Raw genomic sequence first — 16967 nt, 5'->3', positions numbered from 1 at the left:
GGTAAGTGCTTGATTCCTTTCGGGGAAAGATGCAGCCGCAGTTTCCATTAATAACTGGTTTTTGGGGGTTTCCATTGTAGAAAAGGGAGAATTCGTTAGTGGTTTTATACCAAGTTGAAAAAAAAAATCCTCTTTAAAATCCAATGAAGATCGAAAGCAAAACTAAGCATTCTAAAGTTTCTAATCAGCAGCAGGAAAACCCAGAGGTTGCCCCCGAAAACCGGAAGGTGTCGGAACCGGTTCAGCGAGCAATCCTCATCAGTGTGGAAAGACCATCGATATGGAATTTGATTGTTCCACTCGATGCGAGCAGCAGACACGGAATGATGTCGAGGTCTTCATGATGATGATGCGACCGCCCTCTGCTGATGATGATGAGGGTATGAAGGGTAAACGGATTCTGGTACATTGGTTTTGGCTTTCCATTGTTTGCGTTATACTTTCCGATAAATTCTACTGCTGGTTGATTGGATGGTAGATCTTGGGTAAACTCAGCCACTGCCGCTGCTGCTGGCTGGTTTTGCTAGGTTGGTTACATGCATCCTGAGAGAAGAGTTGTCTTGGTTGAGCAGTGCAACCAGAATGCATCTTTTCGATTTTTTTTATTGCTAAGTCAATTATGAAATACTAGAAACTTCATTTAAACTCTGATTCAAATTTGATGAAAACCGTGCGCATCTCAGCATCGCTGCTCGAATGGCATGACGATGGATTTTGAAAATGAATTTGTTACAGATAAGGCAAAAGACTATTCATAAAACAACAAAATCAACTATTTTTTCACTCAAAAATTAATTTGAAAAATCAATATTTTTTAAATATTGAAAAGACTTAATTCAATGTCAAAAATTAAAAATTTTGACTCTTTACATATGTTAGGGTTGATTTTATAATTTTCAATATTTTTTTCGTGATTTGGAAAAAAATGCTTCTTTGTTGAAAATTTGAAAAGCCATTTTTGTATGGTTTGATTTTCTTTTAGAGGCTGTATGTAAATTCTCAGCAACAATTGATTCGATCTTTTCATTTCTTTTAAAGTCAATAATATTCATTGTTGATTAAAACAAAAATTGTCAAATTGCCAAATTGTCTAGTCGTCAAATTGTCAAATTGTCAAATGTTCAAATTGTCAAATTGTCAAATTGTCAAATTGCCAAATTTTCTAAATCGATTGTCAGATTGTCAAATTTTGTAAATCGAGTGTCAAATTATCAAATTGTCAAGTCGACAAGAAATCGGGTAGAAAATTTTACCTGTTCCTTTTTTAATAAAAAAAAATTATTGTGTTTTTTATTTTGTAAATCGAGTTAAAAAATATAAACAAATTTTCATTTTATATTTGTAGCAGCTTTGCATTCTATGGTTATTGAATTTATCTGCGTAGATGAAAATAAAAAAATATGGAGCCATTAGCAAAAAAACATTTGCTGGCAACACTATCCCACTAGATTCTTTCATGCAGGTCCTTCTATCTTTTTTATCTCTTTCTCTAACCCTATGGATCCCTAAAAGGTTTTGCTCTACTGACTGAATGTCTGATTGTGGAACGGATTCGACTTTTAATGAAACGAGAATAATGAGGATTGCAAATTGGAACAGAAGTCAAGTCCATGCCCAAGCCACCCCCAATTCGATACCTGATATCGAATCGAAAGTTCATTTTTTATAATATTCCCCATGCAGCCAAAGAAGTATCCATCTCGATTCGCTGCTGCTGGTTGAGAAAACTCGTTCCCCATCAGAGATTTCGGTTCATCTTGGCCCACCCTTGTTTCCGATCACTTCTACACGGGAGATGTGATTGTAATAAATCATTGAAAGAAGGTTGTTGGCCCAGTTTGCCCCGTTCTAACCCCTGCTGGTGGGTGGAATGAGGCGTTTGCTAAACAAAGAAAGACGAATGAAATCGAAAAGTACACTGGCTGGAAAGTGAAACGTGATTCTGGAACAAATTGGGGAAAATATTTCCACTGGTTTTCCTCGGTTCTTGCCGTTTGCTGGTGGTGGTTCTTGTGTGGTTGCGGTGGCTCGGTTGGTTGGTGGATGCTGGATGGTGTCTTCTGTCAGAGAGATATCCGAGAGTTCCAGCAACTGCTGAACTTTGTACAAGAGTTTGAATGAAACAGAGAATATAAATAAATGAAGATATCGCACTTCTCTCGTCTCAGATTGAACTTGACATTATCGGGGCGCACTGCAACGGCAAGGAGGGGCACACTGTTAACGAGCCAGACAGGGATATAAAATGCGTCATTAGAGCTGTAGGAGGAAAAGTTTCCGGGCACTCATTCAGTGTGGTTTATCTTTCATTTCATTATACGAATTGTGTGCTGTGTTGTTTTCTTGAAAATGATTCGTTGGTTTCGAAACACTCGCACCCGTCGTCATCAGATCTCGACTCGTTTTTTTTTTTGTTAGCCCAAACTTTAATCAAGATACCAGGGCAAAATGATAGCAGAAACCATTGTCAGCTTACCGTATTGCATGGTCCGGACAATCTCCAGGCTCCGCACCGGTTCGCTCGTTGGCAGGGCATCGATTTCCTCGATTACAACCGAGGAGACTTTTTTGCTCGAGTCGGCAGATTCTGCATTCACAGTTTTGATGATTTTTCCGTGATCTGGAATGAAGATTGAAATTTTAATTAAAACAACCTGGCCCGGCTGGCTTTGCTGGATGGCTCCTCTTCTTGGGCCGAAATTTGAACGTTCACGCTCACGGGACTGTTGTTCCCCGAAGAAAAAAAATCAAGCTTATCCACCTGTGCGTGGTTAATGCCTTTTTTTAACAAGTTTTACAAATTATATGTGTCTACAGATAAAATGTTCGGTAAATTTAGACTCTATTTTACGAAAAAAAAATACTTTGTATAATCTTTTTGCTGAGGAAATTTAAGTTACAATATGAGCAACTTTCTACGAAATCGGCCGATTTCGTCCATTTTTAATTTGGGTATTTTTTGATTTGGCTCAAACTTTGTGGGGACCTTCCATATGACCAAAGAAGCTATTTTGCGTCATTGGTTCACCCATACAAGTCTCCATACAATTTTGGCTGCTGTCCATACAAAAATTGTACGAAAATATTCAAACAGCTGTAACTTTTGAGTGAATTTTCTGTTCGATTTGGTGTCTTCGGCAAAGTTGTAGATATTGTTGAGGACTATATAGGTACACTGAAAAAATGCAGATTTTTTAATCAACTTTTTTCTACAAAAACTCAATTTCCCAAAATATGTATTTTTTGATTTTCGAGATTTTTTGATATGTTTTAGGGGACAAAAACCCGCAACTCTTAAGCCATAGAGAAACATGGTCAAAAAATCTGCCGCCGGGTTATATTTTTTTAAAAAAAATAGTGATTTTTGGAAAAAAAGATCGAAATTTTATGCAAAAACAAATTTGACGTAATAATTCAAAAATGAATTCCCAATCGAAAAGTACTTTGGAGATTTAAGCATAAACATAAGCATAGGTGCCCACAATCGAAAAGTACTTTACAGATTTTTTGATGAAAGGCTCTGTTTTCAAGATATAGTCACCGAAAGTTTGATTTTAGCGAAATATTTGCAGTTTTTAAATTTTTAAAAATAGTGACCATGAGTGACCTTTTTTTAAAAAAAATATTCAAAGAGTTCAGACAATTTTCTATACAATTGTTTAAGAGACATTGAAGATTGGACCTCGGGTTGCTGAGATACAATCGCTTTAAGAAAACGAAACACGAATATTGAAGTTTTGTAAGTCTCACCAAAACAGCCCATCATTTTCTAATGTTGATATCTCAGCAATTAATGGTCCGATTTTCAATGTAAACAAAAACCACCTCACTCAGTTTGAAGCATTGTAACATTTTAAAAGACATGTAGTCTTACTTTACTTAATTTATAATAATTAAAAATAAATAAATGTTAAAACATGAAACATTCGTGAAATTTTCTGATTTTTTTTTTGTATAAAAATTCGATTTTTTTTCAAAAATCATCATTTTTTCAAAAAATCATCACTCGGCGGCAGATTTTTTGACCATATTTCTGTATAGCTCAAAAGTTACGGGTTTTTTGTCCCCTTAAACATATCAAAAAATCTCGAAAATCAAAAAGTACGTATTTTGGGAAATTGAGTTTTTGTGAAAAAATGTTAATTAAAAAATCGGCAATTTTTTTCCGTGTACCTTTTTTTCTCAATAGTCCTCAGCAACTTTGCCGAAGACACCAAATTAATCAGAAAATTCAATCAAAAGTTACAGCTGTTTGAATATTTACGTACCATTTGTGTATGGCCAGCTGCCAACATTGTATGGAGACTTGTATGGGTGAACCAATAACACAAAATAGCTTCTTTGGTCATAGGGAAGGCCCTCACAAAGTTTAAGCCAAACCAAAAAATACAAATTAAATCCATTTCCGGTCTTGGTAGAGAATTACTCAAATGATAAACAAGTCGATCTCTTTTTTATTTTTTATCACTCGTTTAGGATTGTTAAAAATTTGGTACCGAGGCTATGATTTGTGTAAGATGATTTTTTTAAATGTCTAAGATTTGGTCAAAAGAAATTCAAAATCATTTATATTAAAAAAAAATGCAAGCAAAAATGACTTTTTTCCGAAAATGACTGTTTTGAAGTTTTGGCAGGTTTGTTTTAAGACTTATATGGCAAAAATTTAGAAGAATACTCAATTGTCTAATGTATTTTTCGAAATTTTGAGAGTTTTTTTTTATTAAAAAGTTGCTGTCATTATCTAGTGATGGGTTTATTCTAGCCCACATTGCGTTCAGAATTTCCATTATGTTTTGATTTTTAACACATATCTTGACGAAAAATTGTGTATTAACTAAACGCACGTTTAACATAAAAACTTCTCAATAAAAAAATAGAGTCAGCTCAATTTTCTGTTGATGTATTTGTCCAACTCGGCAGAGCATATTTGGAGACAATAACAACTTCGTGCTGAGAACCCTACGCATCTCTTTTTTATGTTTTATTTGACAATTTTTTACGAATTTCTCTCAAATAACTCACAAAAAAAAATGCCGCTAAAACCAATACCAACATCTTGTAGGCAGCTTTGTTTGTGAACAATGCTTTCTGAATATTTAGTTTTTGTCAACAAACAGTTCATTTAGTAAATATTTATATTAAGTGTGTCCGGGATGAGCTGCTAGTTTACATCCAGGTAACGCCCTATTGAAAATTTAATTCGAATTTGTAGGGTCATAACTATAATGGAAATCAAAAGATCAAAAAGAAGTTTTTCCAAAGCACGCGTTGCTCCCATTCCCAAATATTGAGCGGTCGTTAAGGTTGGCTTAAGGCTCTGAAAGGCATCATTCCGATCAGCCATTTGGCGGCCATGTTTGTTTTAGAAAAACGTTCAAATCATGATTCAGAATGTATCAATCAAAAAATGGGTTTATTTGTGGTGTTTGAAGAAGCAGTTTACATATTGTGATTATTTTTTCAATTCAATTTACTATTTCTGGACCCTGAATTCAGAACCATCATTGACAATCATTGCCCCAAGAGTGAAAGACACCGTCTACGACCTTAACGGTACACATCAACCAGTCATTTTAGTATCTTCATGGGGACATGGGGACAGGAAACGCATGTTCTGCATATCGAGCCATCTCAAGACGATATTTTCGAATGATTTCAAAATCTTCCTTGACTGCGACTAAGACGATAAAAGGGAAAACTCACCTGTACCGACGAAAATCACATCATACGTTTTTCCGCCCGGGGTTTTAATCTGCGAATCGACGGCGATGGCGGTGAACCGATAGCTGCAAAAAAAATGAAACCGAAACAGGCAGAGGAAGGTAGGGATGCAAATTAGTAAATATTCACGCTCGGAAAGGTGCGAATCGTGCATAAATTATGCTGGTTCGGGCTAAACGTGTACACAGAAGAGTAATTTTTTTCACTCTCTCTCTCTCAACGTCGTTTTGTGGTTAGGATTTTATTAATCTCACCTAATTAACACAGCCCTAAGCCACCTCCGGAGGGACCTAGGCCGCCTTGCGGAGGAGACTTAGGGTCGGATTAACTGCGTTGAAGGAAAAGACGAAAAAAAACCTCGTGGTTGTCGTGAACACTTACACCGTGCTGACGCGGGACAGGAGCGGCGAACCGAAAAATGTTGGCACATTTTCATCCATCAGTGAGTGCGTCTTTTTGAAGTTGAGCGTCAGGTCGGGCAGCGTCCGGGAGTCGTTGTGGCACGAACCGGGCCGCGGATCGGGAACCTGTGGAATACGTGGGTTTTGGGTGGAAACGAGAGCAGAGCGTGGTTGGTGTTAATTTAAAAGGTTTTCAATTAGGGCAAATTTGTTTTCTTAAGCGGAAACGGGTAAAATATGGTAGGGCAGTGAAGGATTTTTGATGGAATTAACTTATTAACATGAACTTAACTAATGTTTGGTTTAGTAGTTTTTTTTCTTGTATGACCCTTTTTTGGCCAAATTGTATTGTTGAACAAAAATTCAAAATGCAGCCTTGACCAAGGAAAAGTATTACATCGGAGAATCGAATCACGACTATTTTTCAAGTTGTCTAATTTTGGATTGTTTAGCTCGAATATGACTCAGACATTGGTTTGAAAATTTTAAGCTGAAATACTCAGATTTCCATTTATAAAATTCACTTTTTTAACTGCTTTTATTTTGTTCCTTTGCAACAACTTAAAGTAACAACTTAAAGTAGAGCTTGGCTGATGATACTTTGAATTTCATTCAATTAAAAGCCATCACTTTAATACTAATGGCCTAAACACCGAGAATTCCCAGTAGAACTCATATGAATGAAATTGCATCATATTCTTAGGCACCACAAAAAACGGAAAATCTGATGCAAATAGAAAAAAAAGTGAACATGATCGTTAGTCATCCTGCCACTTCATTCATAACAGTTGCAAGCAAGGCTAGAGTTTACCCCTTTTCTAGAAGGGGGCCAACAGCAAATGACGTCGATCTGGTGTGGCAGTACTTCAGTTTTCTGTAATGATGCTCCCTTTGATCATTTCTACTTCAAAAGCAATCTGCGAAGCAAACGCCTAAGCTCTTGGTGAAGCTTCCGGAATCGAATGAAAAAAAAGTACTATGATGCGGGATGAAGTTTGAGGGGGAAAAGGGTGTCGAGGAGCATCGAGTTGAGCATCGAGCAACATAAAATATACAAATAAGTGAGAGCCGTATCATGACGGGGTGGAACACTTACCTTCGATGGGTTAACAGGTAGCCAATTAGAGTTTAATCCACTTTGCTCCTTGAAGTTGCCCTCGAACGTGTCGGCGATATCCTGCAAACGGGGTTTTCGGGAGACCAGGACCAGTTTGAAGGGAGCCAGGTGGAGCGTTGTCGAGTGGCGACCAGTTTCGGGGGTTGATTTTCGTTGATGAAAAATGGCAGAGTTTAACGAGATTAAAAGAACCATTAATATTAAGGGAAGCAGATTGATACTTGGGGGGAGGAAAAAAGGTGCTTGGTTTTTGATAAGATTTCCGTGGAAAGTTTCCAGCGATTTCACCTGATAACTTAATAGTATCACGAATTTATATAAAATATGTGGTAAAAACGGGTAATCTCTGTTTGGGATTTCCAAGAGGAAACCAAATATGATTATTTAAAAATGTGAAATTTAATTAGTCTTCCAATTCGAACAAGGCTGCAAATATCCAATTTACCGATGCTTTTAGCGTTGTGGTTTTGGTTCGATTTCGGCACGAATTCATTTGAAAATGGGCCGCCCCATGATGATGGCTTCATACACATACACACAACACACGCTGCTGGTTGTTAGCAGTTTATTCGCATAACGATGCAGCAGAGTGACCAGTGATGAATTTTATAGTATAAATCCACTCAAGAAATATATATTATTTTACAGCAAAAAATCAACCAGTTTTATGCATTTTATTTTGATTTAAATTTGGCTTAAATTTAGTGGGTGCCTTTCTTATGACCTAATAATACCTAATATTTTGTGGCATTTGGCTCACCCTGAATAGGGACAATAGTTTTTAGAGCTCGAAATTTAGAAAACGATACTCTATTTGTATTGATCTAGTGTCTGTTTTTTTCAAAATGAAAAAAAAAAAAAAAAATCAAATATTGCGCTGTAACAAAGCTAAAACGGCTGTCCTAATTTTAAGAAAAGATAACGGTACACAAAACAAAACGCATATCCTTAAATTTTTTTTTTTCTACACGTTTTTCCTAAATCCTAAGTGTGGCGAACGGAGAAAAACAGGAGAACCGGGCACCGGGTTCTTGAACGGCCCAAAGAAAAAGTCCTTCTTTTAGCCACGTTGAATCTGTAAAATGTATTACAATTAAAATACACAAAAGTTCACAAAATTACAATTACTTACAACTTCGGTGCTTTACGCAGCTGAGGCCAGGATAATTAATCCATCAGCTGCGTTCGCACTACCGCTCGCTTCGAATTGTTGTTTTTATTTGATTCTACTTTGAGCAGTAGCATGGGCACCGAGAGTTGCAAGCACACACAATAGAACAGAACACAAAGATCTTCAGCAGAAGTGTCCGAGGGGTGCGTCACTCTGCGTTTATACGCAACATTAAGTTATATAGAAATGCGGATAAAAATGTTACCGCCAAATAATGATTTTTTTTCGAAAAAATAAGTGTTTTTTGGGAACAAATTCTGTCCAAAACAATATTGATTTCGGGATTTCGGGTCGATCTATTTGAACACTCGAAAATAAATAACCTTTTTTTAAAGAAAAATGCATCATTTTCAAGTTAAAACCATTCTAATTCCAATTTATTCTAAAAATAGGAATATTTTTTTTAAATAGTTTTACGACAAGTTCTCGAGATGGCCGTGACCATTAGGTCAAATAAAAAGACTCGCCGTAACAAATTAAAAACTTAGACTTTTATTCACACGACTAACCGCAATGGCGGTCTAGCTAAGAATGACGCACAAAAGACGAACACGTTAAAATATCACTCCTAGCTTCCGGCGTCGTTCATCTGTCATCTCTCGGATGAGAGCGAAGAGCCCAGCGGCGAAGTTCTGGTAGCGCTGCAGTGCGCCCAGAAACTCAGGTCCGGTTCGTCACAACATCTCCCCCTAGTAGCGAAGGTACGGGTTGAAGCGCACAGGAGGTTTTCGTACCCGCGAAGAACGCCGTGGCTGCTGCACAGGTGGCTGTGCAGTTGGAGTACTCGCTACTGCAGACTCGAAGCTGGAAGATGAGGTTGACGTCGAGGATGAGGACGAGGACGTCGAGGCCGGAGACAAGTCCGGGCTGGAGCGAACCTCAGGAAGGGACGGCGACAACGACGGGAAGTCAAAACCGTGGAAATCATCGCTCAGCGTCGTTTGGTTCGGGGACGCTGTAGGCGGCGGCGACGCGTTGGCGGTTGTGACCAGGTCCCAAGCGTCAAGCAGAACGTCCATCGGTAGTTGCTTCTGCTTAGCCGGCTGGCTCGTTCCAGGTGCTTGGCTAGGGCTCGAAGTCGCTCGGTTCTTAATCTGGTTGATGTGCGACCGCACAAGACGGTCTCCGTCGCCCAACACGTTGTACATCACTCGACCGACTTTCTCGATGACTATACCCGGAAGCCAACTCCAGGTGTTCTTGGCGTAGACCTTCACAAACACGGCGTCGCCTCGGTTGAGGGACCGTGTCTTAACTTCTGGCAGCTGGACTGGTTCAGGTGGTTTGCTCGGCGGAGGACGAAGTAGTTCCAGACAAGTCCTGACACGTCGACCGAACATCACTTCAGATGGCGAGAGGCCATCCGGTGCTGATTGGTTTGGAGTACTTCGGTAAGTCAGCAGAAAAGTGTCCAGTGCAGCGTCCATTTTCCTCTCCTCTCGAATCTTTTTCACCGCGCGCTTGAACGTATCGACAAAACGTTCTGCCTGACCGTTAGACTGGGGGTGAAACGGGGCAGTGGTGACGTGGTCGATCCCGTTTTCGGCGCAGAACTGCGCGAACTCGGCGCTGGTGAACTGGGTTCCGTTATCCGATACCAGCTTTTCCGGCATTCCCAGACGTGCGAACAAGCTTCGTAGGATGGCAATCGTTGCGATGCTTGTGATCCGGCGTGTCTGCACAATCTCTGGCCACTTGGTGTAGGAGTCGATGACCAGCAGAAAGTACTCACCATCGATCGGCCCGGCGTAGTCGACATGGACGCGCTGCCACGGACGTGCTGATTTCGGCCAGGGGATCGGAGGGGCGTGCGCCGGTGCCTTGGAAGCAGCGGCACAGTGTGGACACGTTCGCACGTAATCAGCAATCTCGACGTCCAGCGAAGGCCAGTACACGTAGCTGCGGGCCACAGCTTTCATGCGGCCGATTCCAGGGTGGCCTTGGTGGAGTTGGTCGAGACATCGCTTGCGCAGGTGAGAGGAACTACGAGACGGTCGCAGAAGAGAATGCACCCCTGCAGGGTCGTGAGCGAATCGCTCTGGTTGTGGAACCGCTTGAGCTCACGGTCGGCGCTGGCAGGCAGTGCTTTGGGCCAGCCTTCTTGGACGTACCGGTAGACCTTGTTCAGGACCGGATCCGTGTGGGTGCTATCTCGTACCGTCTTGAAGCTGAGGGGCAAAACGTCGAACGACTCGAACGCTGCTGATCGGACGTCATCCTCGAGTGTGACGGCTGCAATCACGTAATCTTCGTCGGGTTTCACGTGGCGGTTGATCAGCCGAGACAGGATGTCGGCATGTCCAAACTTGTCCGTGGCCACGTACTCGATGGTGAAGTCGTACATGAGCAGCATTAGGGCCCAGCGCTGCAACCGGTTGGCGGTGTACACTGGAATGCCTTTGGGTGACCCGAAGATGCGTAAGAGCGGGGCATGGTCCGTTTGCAGCCGGAAGTGCCGGCCGAACACCATGCGATGGAACTTGGTGATCGCAAAGATGATGGCAAGTCCTTCTCGATCGATCTGGCTGTAGTTGCGTTCGGCGGGTGCGAGTGCTCTCGATGCGTGCTGCACGACCTTGACTGACCCGTCCGGGAAGCGATGGCTGATGGTCGCTCCGAGGCCGATCGACGACGCGTCTGCTGAGACGATGATCTCCAGGGCCGGATTGTAGTGCGTCAGCAGAAGGTCGGATGAGAGGATCTCCTTGAACTTGTTGAAGGCACGTTCGCAATCGGGCGTCCAATCGAACTTGGCGCCCGCCTTCAGCAGTTCGTCCAGGGGTAGCGGAGCGCTCGCATGTTGGGGACAAACTTTCCATAGTAATTTATTGCCCCAAGGAAAGAGCGCACTCCGGACACGTCGGTTGGAGCCGGCATCATCTTGATGGACTCGATCTTCGCGGGATCCGGACGTGTACCATGCTGGTCCAGCAGGTGCCCCAAATACTTGATCTGCTTGCGACCGAACGAGCACTTTTCAAGTCGGACTGTGAATCCGAAGTCTTCCAAGCGTTGAAAAAGTGCGTTGAGGTTATGCCAGTGTTCTTCTTCTGTCGCTCCGCCAACTACGATGTCGTCGATGTACCCGCAGGTCTGCTTGAGTCCAGCCAACATAGTTTCCACTATTTGCTGGAACGCCCCAGGTGCAGGTTTGACTCCGGGCGCAAGACGGTTGACCTTGTAGATGCCCCGGTGAGTGTTGATCGACAGGAGTAGGCTCGAAACATCATCGACCTCCACTTGTAGGTAGGAGTCTGACATGTCGATAATGCTGAAAAACTTGCAGCTGGAGAGCTTCATGAAGATGTCCTGCGGCAGCGGAAGGGGGTACTGGTTCGGCTGCAGAGCCGCGTTCAGCCCGGTAGAATAGTCCCCGCAGATCCGGATTGTGCCGTTCGCCTTGCGGACGACCACGATCGGAGCGGCCCACTCCGAGTAGTCGACAGGCGAGATGATGTTTAACCGCTCCAGGCGGTCGAGCTCCTCGTCCACGGCGCTGTACATGGCGTATGCGACCGGACGCTTTGGGCGGAACACTGGCTTCTGGTCAGGCTTGAGCTCCAACTTCACTTGTGTCTTGGTGCAGCGGCCCAGTGTCGTGCTGAACACCGAAGGATACGCCGTCTTGAGACGACCAACGATTGAAGTGGAGGACGTTTCCCCGACCTGGCGGCAGAACACGTTCATCGGGACCGCATCCAGCTGGAACTTCTCGATCAGGTCCAGTCCCATGATGTGCAGGTCCTGGTTCACCACAAACACTACACCCATTTCCGACACACCGTTCACTGTGATCGAACAATCAAACTCGGACTCAAGTTTGAGAGGATCACCAGATGCAGATTTAGCGTTCACTTTTGGTGGTCTTGTGGGTGGTTTCCCGAGCCTCTTCCAGGTCTCGCTGGACACAACACTAATGTCCGACGCAGTGTCGAACTGCAACTTCACGGAAACGCCGTTTAATGTCACTGGCACAAATTTCCGTCTTTCTTTTATTGAGTTCACTTGCACTATTTTTGTTTCCACTGTGACACTGTTTGTTTTTGTTTTTCTTTTCCCTTTCTTCGCTGTGCGGCAGTAGCCCTCCTTATGCCCGTAGCGGCTGCACTCCGAGCACTGATGGGACTTGAAATGGCAATCCCGATTGTAGTGCATTGCACCACAGTTCCAACACGGGCCAGGCGGAACTTTTCACCCTCGCCGTGCGGGGTCTTCCTGCCTCCGGGATGCTGTTGACGTTGACGGAACTCGCGCGGCGCCTGCCTCTGGGCCCACTGCCGAGGTTCCTGGGACGGCTTTTGGAACTGCTGCTGCTTACGGATGGCGTGAACCGAACTTCCGGGTTTCTCGATCATGGCAGTGTCGTGACGAAGCGTCAAAAGGCGTTGGCACTCCGACGACAGCTGCTCGAGCGTAACATCCGTCTTCTCCTCGATGCGAGTTAGCAGCCTTGTCCGTATTTCTCCGTCCGCTTCGTCCTTAAGACCGCACACGAACATCAAACACTTAAACTCCTCCTCCGACATCTTGCCCAGCTCGAACTCCACACAGTTCTTGTTGATTCGGCAGGCGTACGCTACGTAATCCTCAGTCGCTCCCTTGGCAAGTTGCAGACAGCGGAACCGTTTGCTGATAGTTGATTCCGTGGTGCCAAACAACTTCCCGAGCTTTTCGACGGTTTGCTCGAAGGAGTAGAAACTGGCGGCTTGCGGCAGAATGAAGCTCAAATAGCGTTCGTGCTCCACAGTGCCGAGTTTCCGCATCAGCAAGCGTACTTTTGCCGGATCATCCAGTCTTGCAGCATCCTTATCAAACAGGTCTTTGTAGCGTGAGAACCAAGCGTTGAAGGTTATGTTGTTCTCGCTGTCGTACCGGAACTCTTTGACGTTTCCCGCTAGCGAGTCAAGGACTGCTTCGGGGTTCGGCGGTACGTGCACCTGGATGTTGCGGAGGATGTTGCCTTGCTGCTGCATGAAATTCCTTTGCTGCTCCTGGACCAGATGGTTGTTCTGGAGGAGCTGGTTGGTGATGGCTTGTTGCTGTTGAAGCTGGTGCAAAATCTGCGCGATGACGACGTCCGTCGGCAGCGGCTGCTGCTGCTGCTGTTGCTGCTGTAACAGCTGCTGCTGTTGCACGTTCGGAGGGACCGGCGCAGGCTGATTGTCGTCGACCCCGGACATGTCGTCGTCGAGCATCGACCGCTTCCGCTTTTTCCGCGTGGGTGACGCGATGTTCCCGGTTAAATTCCGACGAAATCCGGACAACTTCGCGCACACGAACTATCGTCGCCACTTTTACGACAAGTTCTCGAGATGGCCGTGACCATTAGGTCAAATAAAAAGACTCGCCGTAACAAATTAAAAACTTAGACTTTTATTCACACGACTAACCGCAATGGCGGTCTAGCTAAGAATGACGCACAAAAGACGAACACGTTAAAATATCACTCCTAGCTTCCGGCGTCGTTCATCTGTCATCTCTCGGATGAGAGCGAAGAGCCCAGCGGCGAAGTTCTGGTAGCGCTGCAGTGCGCCCAGAAACTCAGGTCCGGTTCGTCACAACAAATAGTGTCCGACTCCATCTCTGTCCATTTTCGACAACCTTTCAGAGATCAAAAATGGATAAATTAAGGTTTGTAAAAGTGTCTTCAAATCATACATTATTTTTTAAAAGGAGATAGCTTGGCAACCATTCGTCAGATATTCAATATTAAAGAATACATAAAAATAAATGAAATTTGCCAAACAAAATATCTTTAAAATTTGGCCATATATTTGAAAAGGTCGAAAAATCCTTACATAGCTGGACTTTAAAATTCCATGTATATTTTTTGGAAAAGGCCGGATAATTATACATTTATTTTTGCATTTTCATATTCAAAATCTGATGAATTATCGGGACTCCGGCAATCAAATTCAACCAAATTTCGGGACAATGCACAGAATGGTCAACCAACCGGCTCCGTGGCTTAATGGTTACGGCTTCTGCCTCACAAGCAGAAGGTTCAGGGATCAAATCCCGGCCGGTACCTTTGAAATTTGGAATGCTGAATTTGAACTTTGAATATGAACAAAAACGAAAATGAATCAGGTGGGATTCGAACTCACACCTCTGGATTGGTGGTCTGGGACGCTAAGCTGTCGGCCATCAGAAGGTTTACACTCCAGTAGTGAATTTGATCCGTAGTGTTGAAACATGTTATCTTCTCATATTAAATACGCGCTGATCCCTGATTTGCCTGACGGGATTGGAAGTCTAAATATAGATCGAGTTTCCTTCAGATGCTTGCTTCTATGTTAAGGCGGGGCCGAACAATGCCCAGCGACCTCGGAATTGGACCGCAAGGAGCTCTGTCATTCTGAAACGGGTCGTTGGAAGCAGCGCGAGGGCTATCACCACCTAATACCCGGGACTGAGATAAGTTGTATCAGCATTCGGCATATACAAAAGTCTGATACAAACTATACTTTCCCATAATATCGCTACCGGTTAGCGGGTATTGGATTGGACCACACACACACAATGCACAGAATGGTCAACCAAACAAAACGTGTTTGTTATTGTTTACATTGTGTGTACTCATTTTTATTAATTCAAGGTCAAACATTAAAACGCGTTTTCTCGGAACTTCAAAAAGCGACGCATGACAAGTTAGCACGCCAGCGTCCATGTGTGGTGAGTCACCCAAAACCTCTTTTACAAAAATGGAACGACGTTTTACTTCCCAATCCGTTAGAAGGCGTGATCACCGGTTTGGATTCGTTTAGCTGCCCTGTGCTTAACTGAAGCTCAGAGCTTCACGGAGAAAAAAGAGTTCCCAAAATCGTGAACAAGCGTTCATGAAAATAGGAACCACGAACAAAGTGTTCAAATCTCATGGTACGATTTCGAAAAACGTACCATGGAATTTGAACACTTTGTTCGTGGTTCCTATTTTCATGAACGCTTGTTCACGATTTTAGGAACTCTTTTTTCTCCGTGTTACGGGATTTTAGCTATATGGGAGACATTTGCTATAATTGTATGAAAAATCATGCAAACAAAAAAAATTACAGTGATTTGGAATCGGGATGACGTCAGCTATCCATTGGACTTATAATTACATGAAAGTTTTCACAAAAAAATATTTTCGAAAAATTACTCAAATTTTTTTTTTTCAAAATGGGTACCAAGCAATCGGGATTTTTTTTATTCATTTCGAATGTAAAGTCAACATTTTTTGAAAATACTCAGAATTTTCACAAAACTATGTATTTTCGAAAAAAATACTTGAAATTTCACATGAGATCTGGATTTTTCATACATTTCGAATGTTATAACAACATTTTTGGAAAACTTTCAATAAAATCACAAAACTCCGTATTTTCGAAAAAAATACCTAAATTTCAGGTTTTTACAAAATGGGTATCAAACGATCAGGATTTTTTTTTATAAATTTCGAATGTCATCGCTAAAAAACTAAAATTTTGATGTTTTTTTTGAAAATACGTAGTTTTGTGAAAAATTTAAGTATTTTTAAAACATGTTGTCATCACATTCAAAATATATGACAAAATTCCGATCGTTTGATACGCATATTGTGAAAACTTAAATTTTGAGTGTTTTTTCAAAAGTATTTAGTTTTGTGAAAATTTAGAGTATTAACAAAATGTCTTTACATTCAAAATGTACGGAAAAATCCCAATCATTTGATACTCATATTGTGAAAAACTGAAATTTTGAGTATTAAAAAAAAAAACGAATTTATGTGAAAATTTGGGTATTTTCAATAAAAAGCGTTATTACATTCGAAATGTATGAAAAAAACGATCATTTGATACCCATAATGCAAAAACAATTATTTTGAGTTTTTTAATTAGGAAAATGGCATTTTTTAAATACAGGAAAAATACATATATTTGTGAAAATTTTCATGTAACTATAATTTCAATGGATAACTACCATCATCTCGATTCCAAAACATTAAAATTTTTTGATGTTTGTATGATTTTTCATATGATTATAGCCAATGTCTCCCATATAGCCAAAATCCCATAAGCTCTATGCACGCCTTGGTTTTGCATCCCCCATATGCGGTGCTAAACCGAGGCATGACTGTAGCTGTGGCTTGTGTTTACTGCTGACAAAAGTTGAATTTTCACTTTAAAGTTAAATGCTCAATTCTAAATGGGTTTTTCTGGGGTGTTTTAAAAATGATTTTGAAATGTGAAAGTGTCATTTCAAATTGTTTTGATAGACATTCGTTCGCTCATTTAAAGTAAATTAACATGTTTGTGTTTCAGAATCACTGTTACTAAAACTGACCATTTATGTGAATTGTTCTTGGAATAAGTAAAAACGCTTACGTAGAAACATCACTTGTTACAAAATGAGTTTCCCTTTCCAAATAATTCTTTTGCTATTTTGTTATTTACATTATTTAACACCCAAATTTTCCAGAACTTGGTCATTCTATTTCCCACTCGATCCTCTCCTCCCTCAAATATGCGTCACTGGTTCATGTATAATTTGTCGAGAGTGTCGAGGAATTCGAGCTGGTTGGTGTGAAATTTGTTGG

General features: G+C 41.9%; 1 protein-coding gene across 8 annotated transcripts in view; it reads right to left on the bottom strand.

The window, feature by feature from the left end:
- The window catches only part of LOC6032489 (semaphorin-1A), a 90112-nt gene that overhangs the window by 23313 nt on the left and 49832 nt on the right, over nucleotides 1-16967 (bottom strand). For all 8 annotated transcript variants that reach the window (XM_038250115.1, XM_038250119.1, XM_038250113.1 and 5 more), the window contains exons 7-10: nucleotides 7219-7299; nucleotides 6103-6248; nucleotides 5704-5786; nucleotides 2477-2620 (exon numbers count right to left, since the gene is read on the bottom strand). In XM_038250115.1, coding sequence (XP_038106043.1) covers nucleotides 2477-2620; nucleotides 5704-5786; nucleotides 6103-6248; nucleotides 7219-7299 — 454 coding nt within the window. The remainder of the gene's footprint in view (nucleotides 1-2476; nucleotides 2621-5703; nucleotides 5787-6102; nucleotides 6249-7218; nucleotides 7300-16967) is intronic.

This window comes from Culex quinquefasciatus, chromosome 2 (assembly GCF_015732765.1).
Source record: "Culex quinquefasciatus strain JHB chromosome 2, VPISU_Cqui_1.0_pri_paternal, whole genome shotgun sequence".
NCBI lineage: Eukaryota > Metazoa > Arthropoda > Insecta > Diptera > Culicidae > Culex > Culex quinquefasciatus.
Note: the sequence above shows the minus strand (reverse complement) of the source record. Positions and strands in the feature narration are given on the sequence as shown.